At 35.2% G+C, this 16,430-nt stretch overlaps 1 protein-coding gene across 11 annotated transcripts in view; it reads left to right on the top strand.

Moving 5' to 3' along the window:
- SLC9A9 (solute carrier family 9 member A9) overlaps positions 1-16,430 on the top strand; it is a 654,466-nt gene that overhangs the window by 247,128 nt on the left and 390,908 nt on the right. For all 11 annotated transcript variants that reach the window (XM_049100054.1, XM_049100056.1, XM_049100057.1 and 8 more), the window contains one exon: positions 8,767-8,882. In XM_049100054.1, the coding sequence (XP_048956011.1) occupies positions 8,767-8,882 (116 nt within the window). The remainder of the gene's footprint in view (positions 1-8,766; positions 8,883-16,430) is intronic.

Below are 16,430 nucleotides of genomic sequence, written 5' to 3'. Positions count from 1 at the left end.
GTGATCCCCTTTCATGCCTGAATGAGCCAGCATGCTCAGATAGCGGATGTGAGTCGACACACAACATGGATGCTTGGTTAAGCTCTTAGCTGTGTTTAGTTCATCTTTCGGTAGATCTCTACCTCTTAGTGCATGTCAGCATTGCAATTTATGCCCATTCCATATTCATGCTTGGGATTTATATCCCATTTCCTCCAAGAAACTTGAAGTACTTTACAGAAGGGAGGATTGATTGTCCGAGGCAATTGCATAAGTTGCTGTAGAAGCAGGAATTGTCATAAAAGTGCACAGGTGAGTGAGGCCTCCAGGAAAGGACCAGTAAGGTGGCAAGTTAAGAGGCAGATGGGCAGTAGAGTATTTGAGAAATGTACTTGCTTAATTTTGTTCCAAGGGACCCATGGTTTAGACCAGAGCCTTAGGCCCCCGCCATGGTTAAAAACAGTGTATTTCATCACAACCTCCTCTCAGCAGCTTTTCTCTTATTGAAAAATGTGGCCATTTCTGGCTCACAGGAAGCCAGATATAGAACTGGCTTAAAGGACAAATCATGGAAGGCATGGTGCTTTCCAGACCCTTTTACACTCTAATCAAATGCCTGAACAGAAGGTCTCCTAGGCCACTCCTAACCCTTGAGGAGTTACTCCCAGTATAATATCATGTCAAAGACATTCTATCAGGGACAAAGAATATAGTAATTGGCTTCTTAAATTTGTAAAGCCAAGACAGAGATATCTTAAATTTTCTACTTGGCATTCAATAGTAAAAAGTAGAAAGTAGTAAAAAGTAAAAATAGTAAAAAGTAGAAAACATGTATTTAAATTTCACTTCTATTACTTGTTGGGTTTCCTTGTTTATAAAATAAGAATCATCATGACTGCCCAACTGGTATGTGTGTGTGTATGTGTATGTAAATTGAAAAAACATATAAAATGCATTAACATGGGGTCTGGCATAGAGAAGGTACTCAACAAATGTTCAGTTGTTTGTTCTCTCTTTCCTTCCCTCACTTTTATTCCTATGACAGTCTTCTTAAAATCTCAGGGCCACTTGACGGGATGAGCACTGGATGTTATTCTGTATGTTGGCAAATTGAACACCAATAAAAAATAAACTTATTATTAAAAAAAAAAATCTCAGGGCCAGAGAGCCTACAAATCAATGGCAGATAGATGGCTTGAGAAAAATCAAGTTTCCATGGAGTGGTTGGCAGCTAAGAAAAGAAGAGAGGCCAGAGATAGAAAACAAACAAACAAACAAATATGGGAGTGTGGTCATTCTGGTGATGGCTTTTGCAAATAAAATTTTTGAGCAGTCAAATATCCTAGCATAGAATTTCCTTCCTAACCTCAACATACACACACTTAGGCCCTTGACAATTAACCCTCCCCTTATTGCTCTCCTTCCTCCTACCCATTACCTATTCAGCTTCCTCTTTCAATTTGGGACATTAAAACTGAGGGCAACTTTCCCCTTCCTCTAAAGTCTGTCTCCCTCCAACCCTTTCAAAGAAGAGAAGATGAAGGGCAGATACTTTTGACATGCCCTCAAGCCACCCAAATGACTCTTTAATCCACCCCCACCCCCACTGGCATCCCTCCCATCCCAACCCACCCCAACCTTCAATAAAACAGAAGAAACAAAGTCTTAAGATTGGTGGGAAAAGTAGAATGGGCCAAGGAGGCCATATTGTATTGTGAGATCTGAGTACCTGCTTCAGTTACAACAGAGTCTCAGGATTCATGGGCTCCCAGAGGCAGAGCAGCCTGGACTGGGTGCTGAAGTGAAAAGCAGGAATGGAGTCACAGCTTAGTTAGGAAGGCCTTTTTCCCTCATCTCTACAATGAGTGGCAGATGGGAGATGGGTCCCTGGATTGCCAAAGGAAGGGTTTCATTTGTTTGTCCATTGGATTTTGTACTGATTGAAGAACAAGCCACCTTCAGTGGGAAAGGTTTTGCATTTTAGGGAAAAAAAAATCAGTAGTTGGGACATCCCACATATTGATGCAACACTGCTGGCAGTTTCCTTACTTGAATGTATATTTCAGGTTCAGCGGATATGCCACCTTCCTCTCAAGCCCTGTCCTGAGTTTCCAGATAAAACAGTTTCTTCTCTTCTGTGATGTTAGTGCACTTGATCTGCACTTCTTCCAGGGCTGTTATAGCACTTTCTATCATGTGTTCTGCTTATGTAGGTGACCTGTCACTTCTCTCTGAGGGTAGAAATCATGTCTGGCTTATCTTTGTATTTCTCATAAGACTAAGTAAAGTGACAAAACAATGGCAAAAGAAGAGAATCGTTTCTTTGACACCTGTAGGAGCCCACTGTTGTATAGACTATCTAAAGCTCATATCATTCCACCCAAAGTCAGATTTACCACCTAATGCCAGTAATCTTAACAAAGCAGAATTACTGTTTTGTGTCCTCTGTTTATGAGTTCTCATGAGATGTGAGCTTCTTTACAACTTCTTCCTCACACCTTTATGATCAACTCAAGTCTCACTTCAATCTCCCTTCTCTCTCTGGAGACAGGGTTGGCTTCCCTCATAGCCAGACTTCTCAGAGGAGTTGGGTATGTTGCCTGTCTTAATTTCCTCATTTTTCATAGGCTTTTCAACACTCCCTAATCTCACTTTAGCTCCCACACTCCTAATGACATTAAATAAAATGGCCTGTTGGCAACATTCAACTCTATCAATGCCCTTCTTCTTGAAACACTTTCTTCTCTTAACTTCTGTGACACTCTACTCTACTAGATTTCCATTCACGTCTCTGACTGATCCTTGGTATCCTCCACTGCTTCATCATCTTTGCTTCATCTTCAAATGCTGGATCTAGGCCTCCATCATGAGCCCTCTTCCACTTTATGTTCTCTTCTGACTTTCATGGGTACCTAAGGCTGAAATAACATACAACACACTATGTCTGCACTTAAATCTGTGTCCTGAGCCAATCCTTTACTGAGATCCAAATCTGTATACCAGTCTCACCAGCTGCTCAATCTCAACATTTCTTATTTTTTTTATCTCAACATTTCTAAAGTTGAACTTGTGATCTCTTCCATAAAATAAAAATCCCCCTTTAGTATTCCCCAACTGGAGAAGTGTGCACATGTGCAGTCTTTACTTCTCTCCATAGGATTTAGACACGATATTAATAAAATAATAAATTATAAATTAGCTATTAAATACCTGGTTCCCCCAATAAAATGTAAACTCCCTTGGGAGGAATTATATCTTTGAGTAGTTTTTTGTTTTATGAATGAGTCAATGGGCAAATTAGTGAATGCATGAGTGAATGAATAAATGAATTTGGCTAGAAGACCTTCCCAACCCCATCCAGCCCAGCATTAAGAAATTATTAATTTTCTGATAGAAATAGAGAATAGATTGGTGTTTGCCAGGGGGAGAGAGGGAGGATGAGAGATGTGAATGAAGATGATCAAAAGGTACAAACTTCCAGTTAGGAGATGAGTAAGTTTGGGGGATGTAATGCACAGCATGATGACTATAGTTGATAATACTCTATTGAATATTTGAAAGTTGCTAAAAGAGTAGATCTTAAAAGTTCTCTCCACACACAAAATATTATAACTGGGAGGTGATAGGTATGTTATCTAACTTTTTGGGTAATCGTTTTGCAATATATTCATTGTATATCATGACATTGTATACCTTACACACAGTTATATGTCAACTGTGTTTCAATAAAGCTCAAAATAAAAAAGAATTTATGAATTCTCCAGTGGGGTACTGCTCTTGAATGCATGCTTCAGAAAAAAAAAAAGAAATGTGAGATATATACTATTAATAAAGTCTGAACAAATAAATAGGGAAAGATATTTATCTAAAGGAAAATGTTTGGGTACAGAAATTAGAACTCTAGATGTAGATTATAACCTTCATATTGCTTCCAGAGCCTGTTGGTTTGGGATTTTCCCACTTCAGAGTGAACTTCACATAGTGGCCTATTTCACAGGCAGGGATGTGGTTTTTCCAACAGTTAAGGGAACTGGTCCACACAGCTGTATCTACAAACTGACAACTCCCTTAACTTATCCCTAGCAATTAAAAAGAAACTTGCCTTTTTAGTAAATCTATTCATTACTTGATTAAAACTATTTTTTTATAAGAAGATATTTTTTCTTTAAAATACTGATAGAGATTAAGATGGCATACTTAAAAATCATCCAAGCAAATAAACCTTCTGGAACTTTTTTTTCTTTTTTTGTGAGTTTTTATTGAAATTGTAATTAGTTAATATCCAGTGTAATATTAGCTTCAGGTGTACAATATAGTGATTCAACACTTTAATACAACATCCTTTGTTCATCACAAGTGCCCTCTTTTATACCCATCATCTATGTAACCCATGACCCCACCCACCTTTCCTCTGGTAATCGTCAGTTTGTTCTCTATAGCTGAGAGTTGTCTTCTAGGTTTGCCTCTATCTTCTCTTTTCTATGTTTCAAGTTTTTATTTAAATTCTAGTTAGTTAACATATAATGTAATATAGGTTTTGGGAGTAGAATTTAGTGATTCATAACTTAAGTATAACACCCAATGCTTATCACAAATACCCTCTTTAATACCCATCACACATTTAACCCATCTCTCACCCACCTCCTTCCATTCACCCCCCCACACACACAGTGGAATATTACTCAGCCAGTAAAATGAGCGATATCTTGCCATTTGCAATGAATGTTGTGGATGGAGCTAGAGTGTATTATGCTAAGTGAAGTAAGTCAGAGAAAGACAAATACCATATGATTTCACTCATATGTGGAATTTAAGAAACAAAACAGATGAACACAGGGGAAGGAAGGGAAAAAAAGAGGGAGGCACACTACAGAAGAAGACTATTAACTATATGGAACTTTTTTCACAAGTCTTTAGGTGTGGAAATTTAATAGTGTAAAATATCCTCATGAAATTTAAAAATGAGTTCTCATGTCATAAACACTCAATAAAGTGAGTGTGTAGAGTATTGTATTGGGCATTTCCCCAAATTCTCTTTTACCCAAAGCTTTCTATTAGCATCAATGACATGATTGCCATCCTGTAATACTCTACTTTTTGAGAGCAGGTAATGGATTTCTACTTTTAGGTCCTCCATAGCACAAGCACTTTGCTTTTCAAAGAGTAGAACTAAGTGGATATTTGTTAAAATCAATGTTATCAACAAATACGGTTTTTATGAGGTAGTTCTGCTTCTGCCCATCCCTATAACCCAGCCTGTCACTAAACACAGACTGACCCCTGGGGGACTTTTTATTCAGGTCTATCATCTTCACAGCATTGCACGCATTGGACTTCACCAGATTCTCTATCTCCATCAAGCCATATCCCTCCCAGAGCCTTCTGAAACACTTTCTGTGAAGTGCTAATAGAATGTACCCTATGAGAATATGGTAGTTGCTAATGGTTTCATTTTATTAGCTTCCCAATTAATATAGTTATAACTAGTTTTTATTAATAATAATGTAGCAACAATGACAATAGTTACCATTTATAAAGGAGGGTGTGGTACATGGTATATGCACACTAATCATTGGAGTATTATAATTGCCAATGATGATGACCATTGTTATTAGTATTGAGCTTGTACTGGACTGGACTTTTTTTTCTCCTTTTTTTAGTATTATCTCAAGTAAGCTATGGAATGATAGGTACTTTATGTCCAGGAGTTGATTTGAAGAAAATAAACAAATCATGTGTGTAGGTGTGTGTGTGTGTGTGTGTGTGTGTGTGTACATTCATGTGTGTTTCTCCTGATTTCAAAGCAATTAAAAAGCTTTATAGAGTTGGTGGTTAATGATGTAGGCTTAGCATCCAGCTCCCTGGGTTCAAATCCAGCTAACTTTTGTGACCTTAGGCAAGTTATTTAACCTGAGTCATAATTTTCTCATTTGAAAAAGGAATGATTATAGCCCCTAACTCAGAATTTTGAGGATTAAGTGACACAGTAAAAGTCTATTGTGTTACATAATAGCATTCACTAATGTATGTTATTTGGTTTTAGTATTATCAATTTTTTAAAAAGAACTAGAAGAATAAAGAAAAGCAAAAAAGAAAAGTTGTCACATTTAATTCCTTTAACCATTATTAACTTTCTAGACTATATACTTTTCATCTTTTCCTGTTTGTATGTATGCCTAAGTATGTTCAATTTTTATAAAATTAGAAATTATTTACCACTTAATAATTTGCTTTACCAATTTACTTTTTCTGTGTCTAACATAAAGTCTTGTATATAGCAGTATCAATTGCATATGAGCCCATTTATATGTGTTTTGTAATTTATTCACTGGATATTTAGATTTCTTTGACTTTTTTCACTCTTACAAACAACAGAAATCTGATGTAACCTGAATATACATGTTTTCGTATATGTTTGATTAACTTTTGGCATAAATTTGTAGGCAACCATTTAATAAGCTATAGAATATTTAAAAATTAATACTTTCATTAAGACTTTAATTTCATTTACATCAATAGTATATGAGGCTTTTAGTTTCTATATAATATTGCCAAGCCTGGGTAGTATATATGCATGTATTTTTTATTTTACCCAATGTAATGGCTTCTGTGCAATATGGGAAAAGTCATTTTAATTCTGAGCCTAGGTTCCCAACCTGTAAGATTAACTAATGGGTATAAAATTCAGAAATATAGTCACAGGTCATAAAGTTTATATTGATTCCAGAGCCTGTAAATGCTCAATATTTGAATGTAGCTCGAATGGGAAAGGACTGTGGTGAAGTTGAGTTAACACCAGAAGATAATTTTTATTGCTATTTGCTAAAATGTATGCTTCCTAAGAGCGGGGATCTTTGTTTTATTCACTGATGTATCTTAAGCACCTAGCATGGAGCCTGACACATTGTAGGGGTTAAATAATAAATGTCTATTAAATGAACATATAAACTGAATGAAGCTGCCCTACACCTATCAAGAGGCTGCATGACCTGATTGAGGCCTCTGGTACTTGCGTGTTCCCAATAACCGTCGCTGTGTCCCGTGACGTAGGCTTTCTCAGATGTGTTAACACCTTCAGCCTAATTAAGATTTAGCCTCCCCAGTATAGTCCACACTCTTCACAGTAATGTTGCCCACCTACTCAAACCCACTATGTCTTAATAATTATAACTCAGAGGCTTGTATTATTTCCAAGTTCTTAAGGATACTCCATTGTTGTGCCTTTGTACAACCCAGGACAACCACCTAACAGGATAGTGGTGATTATATTATATGGGATAATATATAATGTAAAATATATAACTGTTCATCTAGGCAATATTATGTGGTAGTTAAATACCACATGGTATTTAACTGGGCTCAGGAGCCAGTTCTCCACAGTTCAAATCTGGATTTTGCAACTTAATAACTGTGTAATCTTGAACAAGTTACCTGATGACATTGTGTTCAGTTTTCCAATCTGTAAAGTGCAAATAGTACCTTCCTCATAGGATTAATGTGTGGATTAAATCCATTAAAGTTTGTGAAGAAATATAAAAAGTAAGTAAATATTACCTATTTTGATAAATATTATTAGCAATAATAATAACCTCATTGAGACTGTACTCTGTGCCAGAAACCAAATGTATATTATCTCAGGAAATCCTTAAAATAATTCTATGGGTTATTATTATTATCACTATTTCATTAGTAAGGATATTGAGGCTCAGAAAATGTTATTAACATCCTAAAACCATATAGCTGGTGAGTTGTAGAACCTAGATTAAATGCAGATGTCTCCAAAATATTTTCTCATGGAGAAAAAGTTTTTAACAGAATCTGAAACATCTGCATTCTCATTAACATTATAATTTCTAATATCTCTTTTCTACCCTTTTTAGCCATGCTCACAACCTTAGAACATTTTTTAAGAAGTTAACTTTCAAAGCATGTAAATATTTAAACAACCATCTATTGATCTGAGGATCTACAATTTCTAAGGACTCTTAGAGTCACTTACAGTGATTTTACTTTGGTCCTGTTCAGAAATCTCTGTATATCCTCTACTAGGATTTTGACAAAAATCAGTCCGTTAAATAAATACAATTTAAAAGCTATAGGGTGGCAAATAATGACCAAGACAGACAAATGGTGTTCCATGATGTGAGCTTGGTAAGCTTATAATCTCATGAAAAGAATAGCTATCCTTGCAAGATTAAAACATAAACCTTTCAGGATTCATTTTCAACAGTGTATTGAAGTTATAGGGCTCTAACCTGCCAGTGATTCTGTACCCAATGTGGCAGTGTCTTGACACTAGCAGTAGTATATATTGTAAAGTAACTGGTTGGCTGGGTGTGCTGTGTGTGACCAATATCTTTCTCATCGGAATGACAGACTTGAAATTTGAACACTTTTCAGGCATGCAACCACACAAAACAATAAAACCTGAAAAGCAACCCATTAACAGATGCTAACCTGGCTGCTCTATTTGTGGACATAATTTGCTATGACATATTTGACAGATTATTTTATATGCTTGAGATTTATTTATAATCATTGAAATATTCTATAAAATGTTCTGTTACTTTTTGCTAGATGATTGAGTTGGAATATTTGGTAAAAGTGTCTTTCATCGTCAAGAGTTTAGATAATGTACTGAGAGCCAGCATGGCCATGAATCGGCAGAGTGGTGGTAATTTATGCATGATGCTTATTCAGGAAACACATTAGGATGTTAGCTATGATAGCATGGGTTTGCACAAGATTCAACTTGATGTTTGAGGATCTTATTTTTCTCTTTAACAGGTTAATTATGTATGGCTTTGTGAAAGCTATGGTATATGCTGGCCAGTTGAAAAATGGAGACTTCCATTTCACTGACTGCTTGTTTTTTGGTTCACTGATGTCTGCTACAGATCCAGGTAATTGCTCAGATAGTATTTTTTTTTTTATTTAAGAATCAAACATTTAAATTAAATGTTTCTCTAAAGACTATCATCTGTGTCCACATCATAATAATTCCTTATTTCTCTTCACTTGCAATTGACACATAGATTAGTGACTAAAAAAGGAAAGGAAAGAAATAGGTGAATATTCTAATGGCTTTCAAAAAATGGATCTGAAAGCAATTTCAGTAGTGGGAATTTCAGAATTTAAAATTCATTATAGCTTATTTTTCTAGGATGTATAGCTGTTTTGAGCTGAATGTCTTAGTTTTTTCTCCAACGTCTTCTTTCAAAAGTGATCTATTGAATTAAATGGTAAAACAATACTTTCGAAAAGATTGTTTACTATGGAAATTTTCAAACACATGAAGAGTAAGGGGAATAATAAAAAGAATTGTCATATACCCTTCAGCAATTACCAAATATGGCCAATTTTTTTGTCTATACCCCCCTACACTCCTTTTATCATGACTGGATTAAAGTAAATCTCAAACAGTATATCATTTTATTTGTAAATATTTTGAAAAATGAGCACTGACATTATGAAACCTAAAAATACTTATAATTATTCTTTAATATTACCAAAGAGCTATTATCTGTTCAAATATCCCAATTGTCTTTTTTATCATTATCATTATTAGTTTGTGTAATAGTTTGTACAAATGGGGGCAAATAAGGTTACATTTTACAATTGATTAATATGATTATTGAGTCTCTTTTAATTTATATGTTCCTCCTCCGTCTTCTATTTTTGTCAGTTATTTGGGGAAAAATAGGCAGTTTGTTTCATGGTTGAACTGAATATGGCTCCTTAAGATGTTCCTCTATACCATATATTTCTTGTAAAACTGATGGTTAAATCTAGAGATTTAAGGAGATTCATGTTCTTTTTGGGAAAAATTACTTTATAGATGGCGCCATGAGTTTCTATAGCAAAACATCACATAGTGATTAGTGACTTAGCTGTCAACCTGACTCATCACACTATTTTAGTTTCTCCAACAAAAACCACCAGAACACACCTGTAGCTAAACAAGATGTGTTTATTACATGTTATGATGAGAGAAAATGAACCCCAGAGGAAATACTGGGACCTTTCAGAGGGTGTTAGAAAGGACTTATTATAGGCTTGGGCTTATGTTTGATGATTTTAGGGAAGGTTTAAGGAATTGGAGCTTTGCTCTGGAAAAGATGCTATCAGGAAGTGGCAGTGATTGGGCATTTTATTAAGTCTTATGCAGAATGAGGGAAGACTGGATTGAGCCTAAAGTTAAAATTGGTAAAGAAGTAGTGAACTCTTAAAATAGCCAGAATAGGGGGATATTTGGTCAATTTTGTGGTTTGGACAACGTTCATTATTTCTGTTGAAACATATTATGCAGTAGTCTTGTTTTTGTCTTTTTAAAAAATATATATTTTTTTAATTTATTTGACAGAGAGAGAGCAACAGAGACAGAGACAGAGAGATAGAGAGAGAGAGAGAGAACACAAGCAGGGGGGAGAGGCAGGCAGAGGGAGAGGGAGAAGCAGGCTCCCTGTGGAGCCTGGGATCATAACCTGAGCTGAAGGGAGACAGACACTTAACTGACTTAGCCACCTAGGCACCCCTTTGTCTCTCTGGTTTTTTTTTTTTGTTTTTTTTTTTTTGAGATTTATTTATTTGACAGAGAAAGAGAAAGAGCTCGGGGAGAAGGCAGAAGGAGAGAGAGAGAAACTCTCAAGCAGACTCCCGACTAAGTGTGGAGCCCAATGTGGGGCTTGATCCCACGACCCTGAGATCATGACCTGAGCCAAAATCAAAAGTCAGATGCTTAACCAACTGAGCCACCCAGATACTCGTTTTTGTCTTGATCTATCATAGTCACAGAGTGACCTTGTCTGATACTGTTCTGTGAAATTATCTGTGTATGCAGAACGCCAAGGTTCAGATAATAATACTAGGTCAGCCCCCAAATGTCAGGGGCTGTTTTGTCTTTCTTGGATAGCCTCTGACCAGTGGTATTGGCACCATGTGTTTGCTTGTTGTAAATGCAGAGTCCCAGGCTCAACTCCAGATTTACCGAATTGGATTCTAGAATTTAAAAGGGAAGCATTACCTTTTAGAATTCTCCATTTTAGCTAATGATTTTAGTATGTATTAATGGCTACTGCTTAGTTAGCCCAGTATTAATTAAGGGTTACAAGCTAGTAGTATGCTAATTCTAGCTGATGTTTATATTTATTGGCCAGTGCTCTCGTATAAATAACTATTTAAGTACCCCATAATGTCATTTGAACAAAAAAGCAGGATAAATGATTGATTCTTTCCCTTTATTTACCAATTTTCAAAATAATGAGTTGTTTCCTTGGCATCCTCCACATATGATCAAGGATATTTTTCTTTTTTAAAGTATTATTTCAATACATGGATTTTAACATGGCTGACATGTTTCTATCTACTGCTGTCATTATTCTTTTTGATGTTCAGAATACTCCAACATGATAACAGAGAACTTCTTCAGGTTTCTTCTATTTCCTTTTGTCATGACCCCATGGGTCTTTCATAGCTTTTTTGTCGTTGGGTAAGACTAGATGTTCCAACTTTAATTTGTGTGTTTCCTGCACCCTTACTTAGAACCAGTCATTTCTCCCAGAAGCCTTAGTTCTTTATAAGAAGGAAATTTATTTGGAGACCAAAATTTGGGAATTAGGGGTTTTCATTGGTACTGGATTGGTCATTGTTTCTAGATATTTTTATTTGTTTTAAAGGAGAAATAATATCAAAAATGTATATTAATATTTTCAGCTCAAATTTAAGATTACAGAAATTTTACTTAAATGCCTTAAATTTTTATTTTATTTTTTCTTCTGCCTACTTTTCTTCTTCCTATCACATATATAATTTCTTATTTCCTTAAAATAAATATTTTCAAAATTATAATATGCATATTATTATTTAAAAATATGATTATTGAAAACGCTTAAGATTTCATTGTGGTTCTTTTTAACCTTTGGATATATCTAACTGGGATGAACAGTTAAAAATTACTGTTCTAAGAGCTCTTGAAATAATTCCTCTGTGGATTGTATATTGTGAATATACAATAATGTTCATTTGTTTCATTTTGTTTTTAACTTTTATTTTAGAATTAAATAGCTACAGAAGTCCAAAATGAAAATCAAGAACCAAATAAGAGACATTGAGCTTCTATCCCTGTCCCCTCTACCCTAACTTTCCAACCATTTTGGTTGGTTTTTCTTAAAAAACTTCTACTTAAAACTTCTACTTTTAATCTAAGTCAATACACAAACATAAACATACTCTCCTAAATGCTACCGTACACGTTTCCTCACTTGATTCTTCTTTAACAATATTTTAGAGAATAGTCCATAGCAATATGTAAAGCTCTCTCTCTCCTTGTTTTTTAGAACTCCTTTGTACTCCATGGATTATTCAACCAGTTATCTGTTGACAGACATTTACTTTTCTTCTTGTCCTTTGCAATTATGAATGGCGTTGCAACTATTAACACTAAAATAAATACCTTTCCACATTTTTACAGTGTTTTAGAACTGGGATAGATTTATAGAAACAAATTAGGAGGTAAATGCATTTGTAATTTTCCTAGATGCCGAATTCTTCTCCATAAAGTTTGTGTGATTTTGCATTTATACCAGCAACATATACCTATTCTTTACAGCTTTTCCAATGCAGAATTCTATCACAGTTTTGGATTTTTACTTATATAGTTGGTGAGGATTTATGTCTCCATCTGGTTTGACTTAATACTTCTCTTATTATGAGTAAGGTTAAATATGTGTTCATACGTTTAAGAGACATGTGCTTTTATTTTTTTCTGAAAATGAACCATTTATAAGATGGATTTGCTCTAGTAGGGTTGTTAATTTTTATTTTTCAAGTTTTAGAGGACTTTAACATATTAGAGATATTAACCTTTTGTCTATAATAGAAGTTATAAATATTTTTCCAAGTGTTTTTATCTGTTTTTTTGGTTTATGCTATGAAAAAGGAAAAATAATCTTTTAATGCATGATGTTGACTCATTTCCTGGAAGAAGATGAAATAAAAGTAGGAAAAAAAAGAAATAAAAGTAGGTCTCAGATTAAGAACTCACGGTGTAGATTAGAGGACCAGAGCCCCAGAGTCATGTAGAGGTACAGACTGCTCCATCTTAGGGTTAGAGATGACTCAACTCCCAGGTCATTGCTGGAAGATCTCATGCTACACTCTCACAGCTCCAGGGAAATGTAGAAGTTCCATGGTAGTGGTGGGAAGCATGAACTCAAAATGAGATATTTTCAACCTATTAGTGATTTCTAGTTATGTAGGGTTAGTCTTTTCTGCCCATATATTGACATTTTGCTTTTAATGGTCAGGTCCCATTTCATGTCACCTTTGCACAAATCTGCATGTTAAAAAGCATTGTATCCAGAGTTTCTCCATCCTAGTGCCAAAGGCCAAGTTTGTTGAATCCTACTGAGTGATTCAGTCAGCTCCAAGCACAATTGTATTTTGTTAAAGCTTTAATTCTTCTGTGGCTGGTGATATCCCTGAGGTTATGTTTACATGACACAGGAAAATTGATTGAAATAGAAAAATAAATCCAACTTGGTAAGATGGGTATTTATCTGCATTGTGTCAAACAATTGGGCTGACTAAACTTAAAAAAACAAACAAAACAACAACAACAACAACAAAAAAACAGAATTGACTCATAGCCATGAAGAGAATCCTGGGAACCAAATCTACTTTCTAAGTCTGGCACAGACAATCTGTGCAACTTTGGGCACCATTTAGCCTTTCTAGATTTTATGCGTTCTTGGAAGTGGAAGATATTTGATCTCATTTCTCCCAACCCTTTCATTTTACAGATGAAGAAACTGACTTTTCATCTGTAAAATGAAAAGTTTTGACTAGAGCCCTTTCCAGCTGTAACATTCCCTGTTTCTTATTTCTATAAGCTTGGTTTTCATTTTAAAACAAGCTTTTGTTTTAAAGTACGTTAAAAATCAACCCAAAGCCCCTCCACTCAGGCATTCTTGGGTTCCAACACTGATTCAGCAAATGTTAGAGAAGATCTTATGTAGTAGAGACCCACATGTGAACAGGAAAAAGCTTTCTTCTTTTACTGGGAGCTAATTGTTATATTAAAACACGCTGAACCTACTCTGCAATTTAAGATCTTCAACAGCCTTAAAACACCTAGTTAATCTTACCCCACAATTATTCATTTATTGTCTAAATTATTGTGACTCACTAATTTATGAAAGAAAACCTGTGCTCCCCAGGTCTGACTTTTCTTGGCCTTCTTTAAATTAATTCTTTCTCATTTAGCCTTAGCTAAATCTTAGCTAGGTGTTATTAACTATTCATATTTTTCGTTTATAGACACATATTTAGACTTAAACCTAATTCTTCTTGCATGTTTGACTCTCCTCAGCCAATTTTCAGTTTACCTCCAGTTAGGATGATTTGACTATTATTTAATTGATTTAATTTCCTCTTGTCCTCACTGACAAAGATCCTACTGATGATGTAAAGGTCAGCAACAGCACTTAACAGAAAGTGGATGATTAAAGGCAGAGCCCCCAAAGAGATCATGTATGGTAAATGGCAGGATTAGGAGAGGAGAGAAGTACTTAGACGGCTTAGTCAATGAGTCTGCTCAAGAAAAAAGAAAAGACAAACAATATGGCAACAACTAGAAATGTTGCTTTGGTTAATATTCTTCAATTTACAAATGATTAAAGCCCGTAAGGGAACCCTCTGACCTTATACTATCCTCCTGTCTCTTTCATCATTGACTTGGCTCCCAGTTTGGTAAATTTGACTACCCAAGATAGTGGATTTTTATTGATAAGTCTGAAATGTCCCTTTATATATGGGCTAGGTGAGATTGAGAGGTCCTTAAGGTGTACAAAGACATTTGGGAGTCCTGGTGTACCCAACACATCAATAATGTTGCTGCCTCAGCACATTTGCATTTGTTGTTTCTCCCTCCTTGCCTTCTTCAGGTATTTGCCCAAATGTTACCTCAGAGACCTTCCCTAACCATCCTATCAAAAATTGTACCCTGTCTCCTCTGCTACACAGTCACACTAAAATCGTGATGCAGCCCATCCCTTTTCCTTGCCTTACATTCTTGTACAGCACTAATCACTATTGATCTACTATTTATTTCCTTATTTTTTGTCCCCTATGAAGAAGTTTTTTTTGTTTTCCCCCACTTTTCACTCTTATATTTTTAGTATCTAGAACAACAGATTCTTAATAAATACATATTAAATTAATAAATTAATACATTTGTGAAAGAAACTGCTGGAGTAAAGTGTGAAGCTTGAAAGGGGATCTTTTCTCAAATAGAATGTGAAGCACTTAGTATTCCAGATCATTCTTAGAGATTTGGAGTCTCATGACCCCAGGAGGGACAGTGACTCAAGATGAGGGTAGAACTCATGCACATGGCTGAACTTCCAACTGAGTGGCAGTGCTGGTTTCTGTCCTCCAAAAAGGATACGTTCAACTAAAACACAAATACATGTCTTTCTTTGTGTCTGGCCATGCAGCCAATATTTTTTCCCCATGTTTACCAGTTGGTCATTGGTTTAAAATTTTCTAGAGCACCAAGCCATAGATTGTAGAGCTGCAAAAGCAGTTATAATAGTGTGGGAGTTTTTTGTTGTGTTTTTTTTGGGGGGGGGGGTTGTTGTTGCTGTTTTTTAGTTTGGAAGATGTTCAAAATAGGAGCTTCCTTTAGGAAAAGGAAAAACTCAGCACATTACATTAAGTATTAATCATTCAGAAGATGCCAGAAACCCATCCTGGTATTTACAGGGCTGAGATTTCTTTCAAGGTCTGCAGGAAGCCACTCATTCAAGCACATTTGGGCTGTGCATTTTCTCACTTCATCAATTTCTCTGTTTCCTATTTGGATTAAAGTGTCTTCATTTTATATGATGCAGCTGCATTGAGACTCAAATACAGCTGTGCTATTTTGAACTCCAGAAGTATTAGTCCAGTATTTAAAACTAGAAAATAATTCTTACTTCATAGACTTGTCCTATTTTTTCCAAGAAAATGGTTGTCCTGATTTAGGTAACTTCAGATAGGGCTTGCTCAAAAATTGCTCTGTCCGATATGATGGCTACAAACCACATATGGCTACTTGAAATGTGGCTACTCCAAATTGAAGGGCTATTAGTGTAACATACACCGTAGATTCAAAGACTTAATATGAAAGTACAATATCTCATTGATAATTTTTATGTTGATTACATTTTGAAATTATAAGACTCATTTCATATTGAGTTAAAATATATTATTAAAATTAATTTTACCCATTTTTTTTACTTTTTTAATGTGGTTACTAGAAAATTTAAAATTACACATGTAATTTATATTATATTTTTGTCAGACCGTACTGCTATAGAGCAATATAGACATGAGAGCTTTTTTCCACCTTTATTGAGATAATGACATATGACATATGTACATTTAAGGTATACAATGTGATGATTTGATAC

Source organism: Canis lupus, chromosome 23 (genome assembly GCF_003254725.2).
Source record: "Canis lupus dingo isolate Sandy chromosome 23, ASM325472v2, whole genome shotgun sequence".
In the NCBI taxonomy this organism is placed as follows: domain Eukaryota; kingdom Metazoa; phylum Chordata; class Mammalia; order Carnivora; family Canidae; genus Canis; species Canis lupus.
Note: the sequence above shows the minus strand (reverse complement) of the source record. Positions and strands in the feature narration are given on the sequence as shown.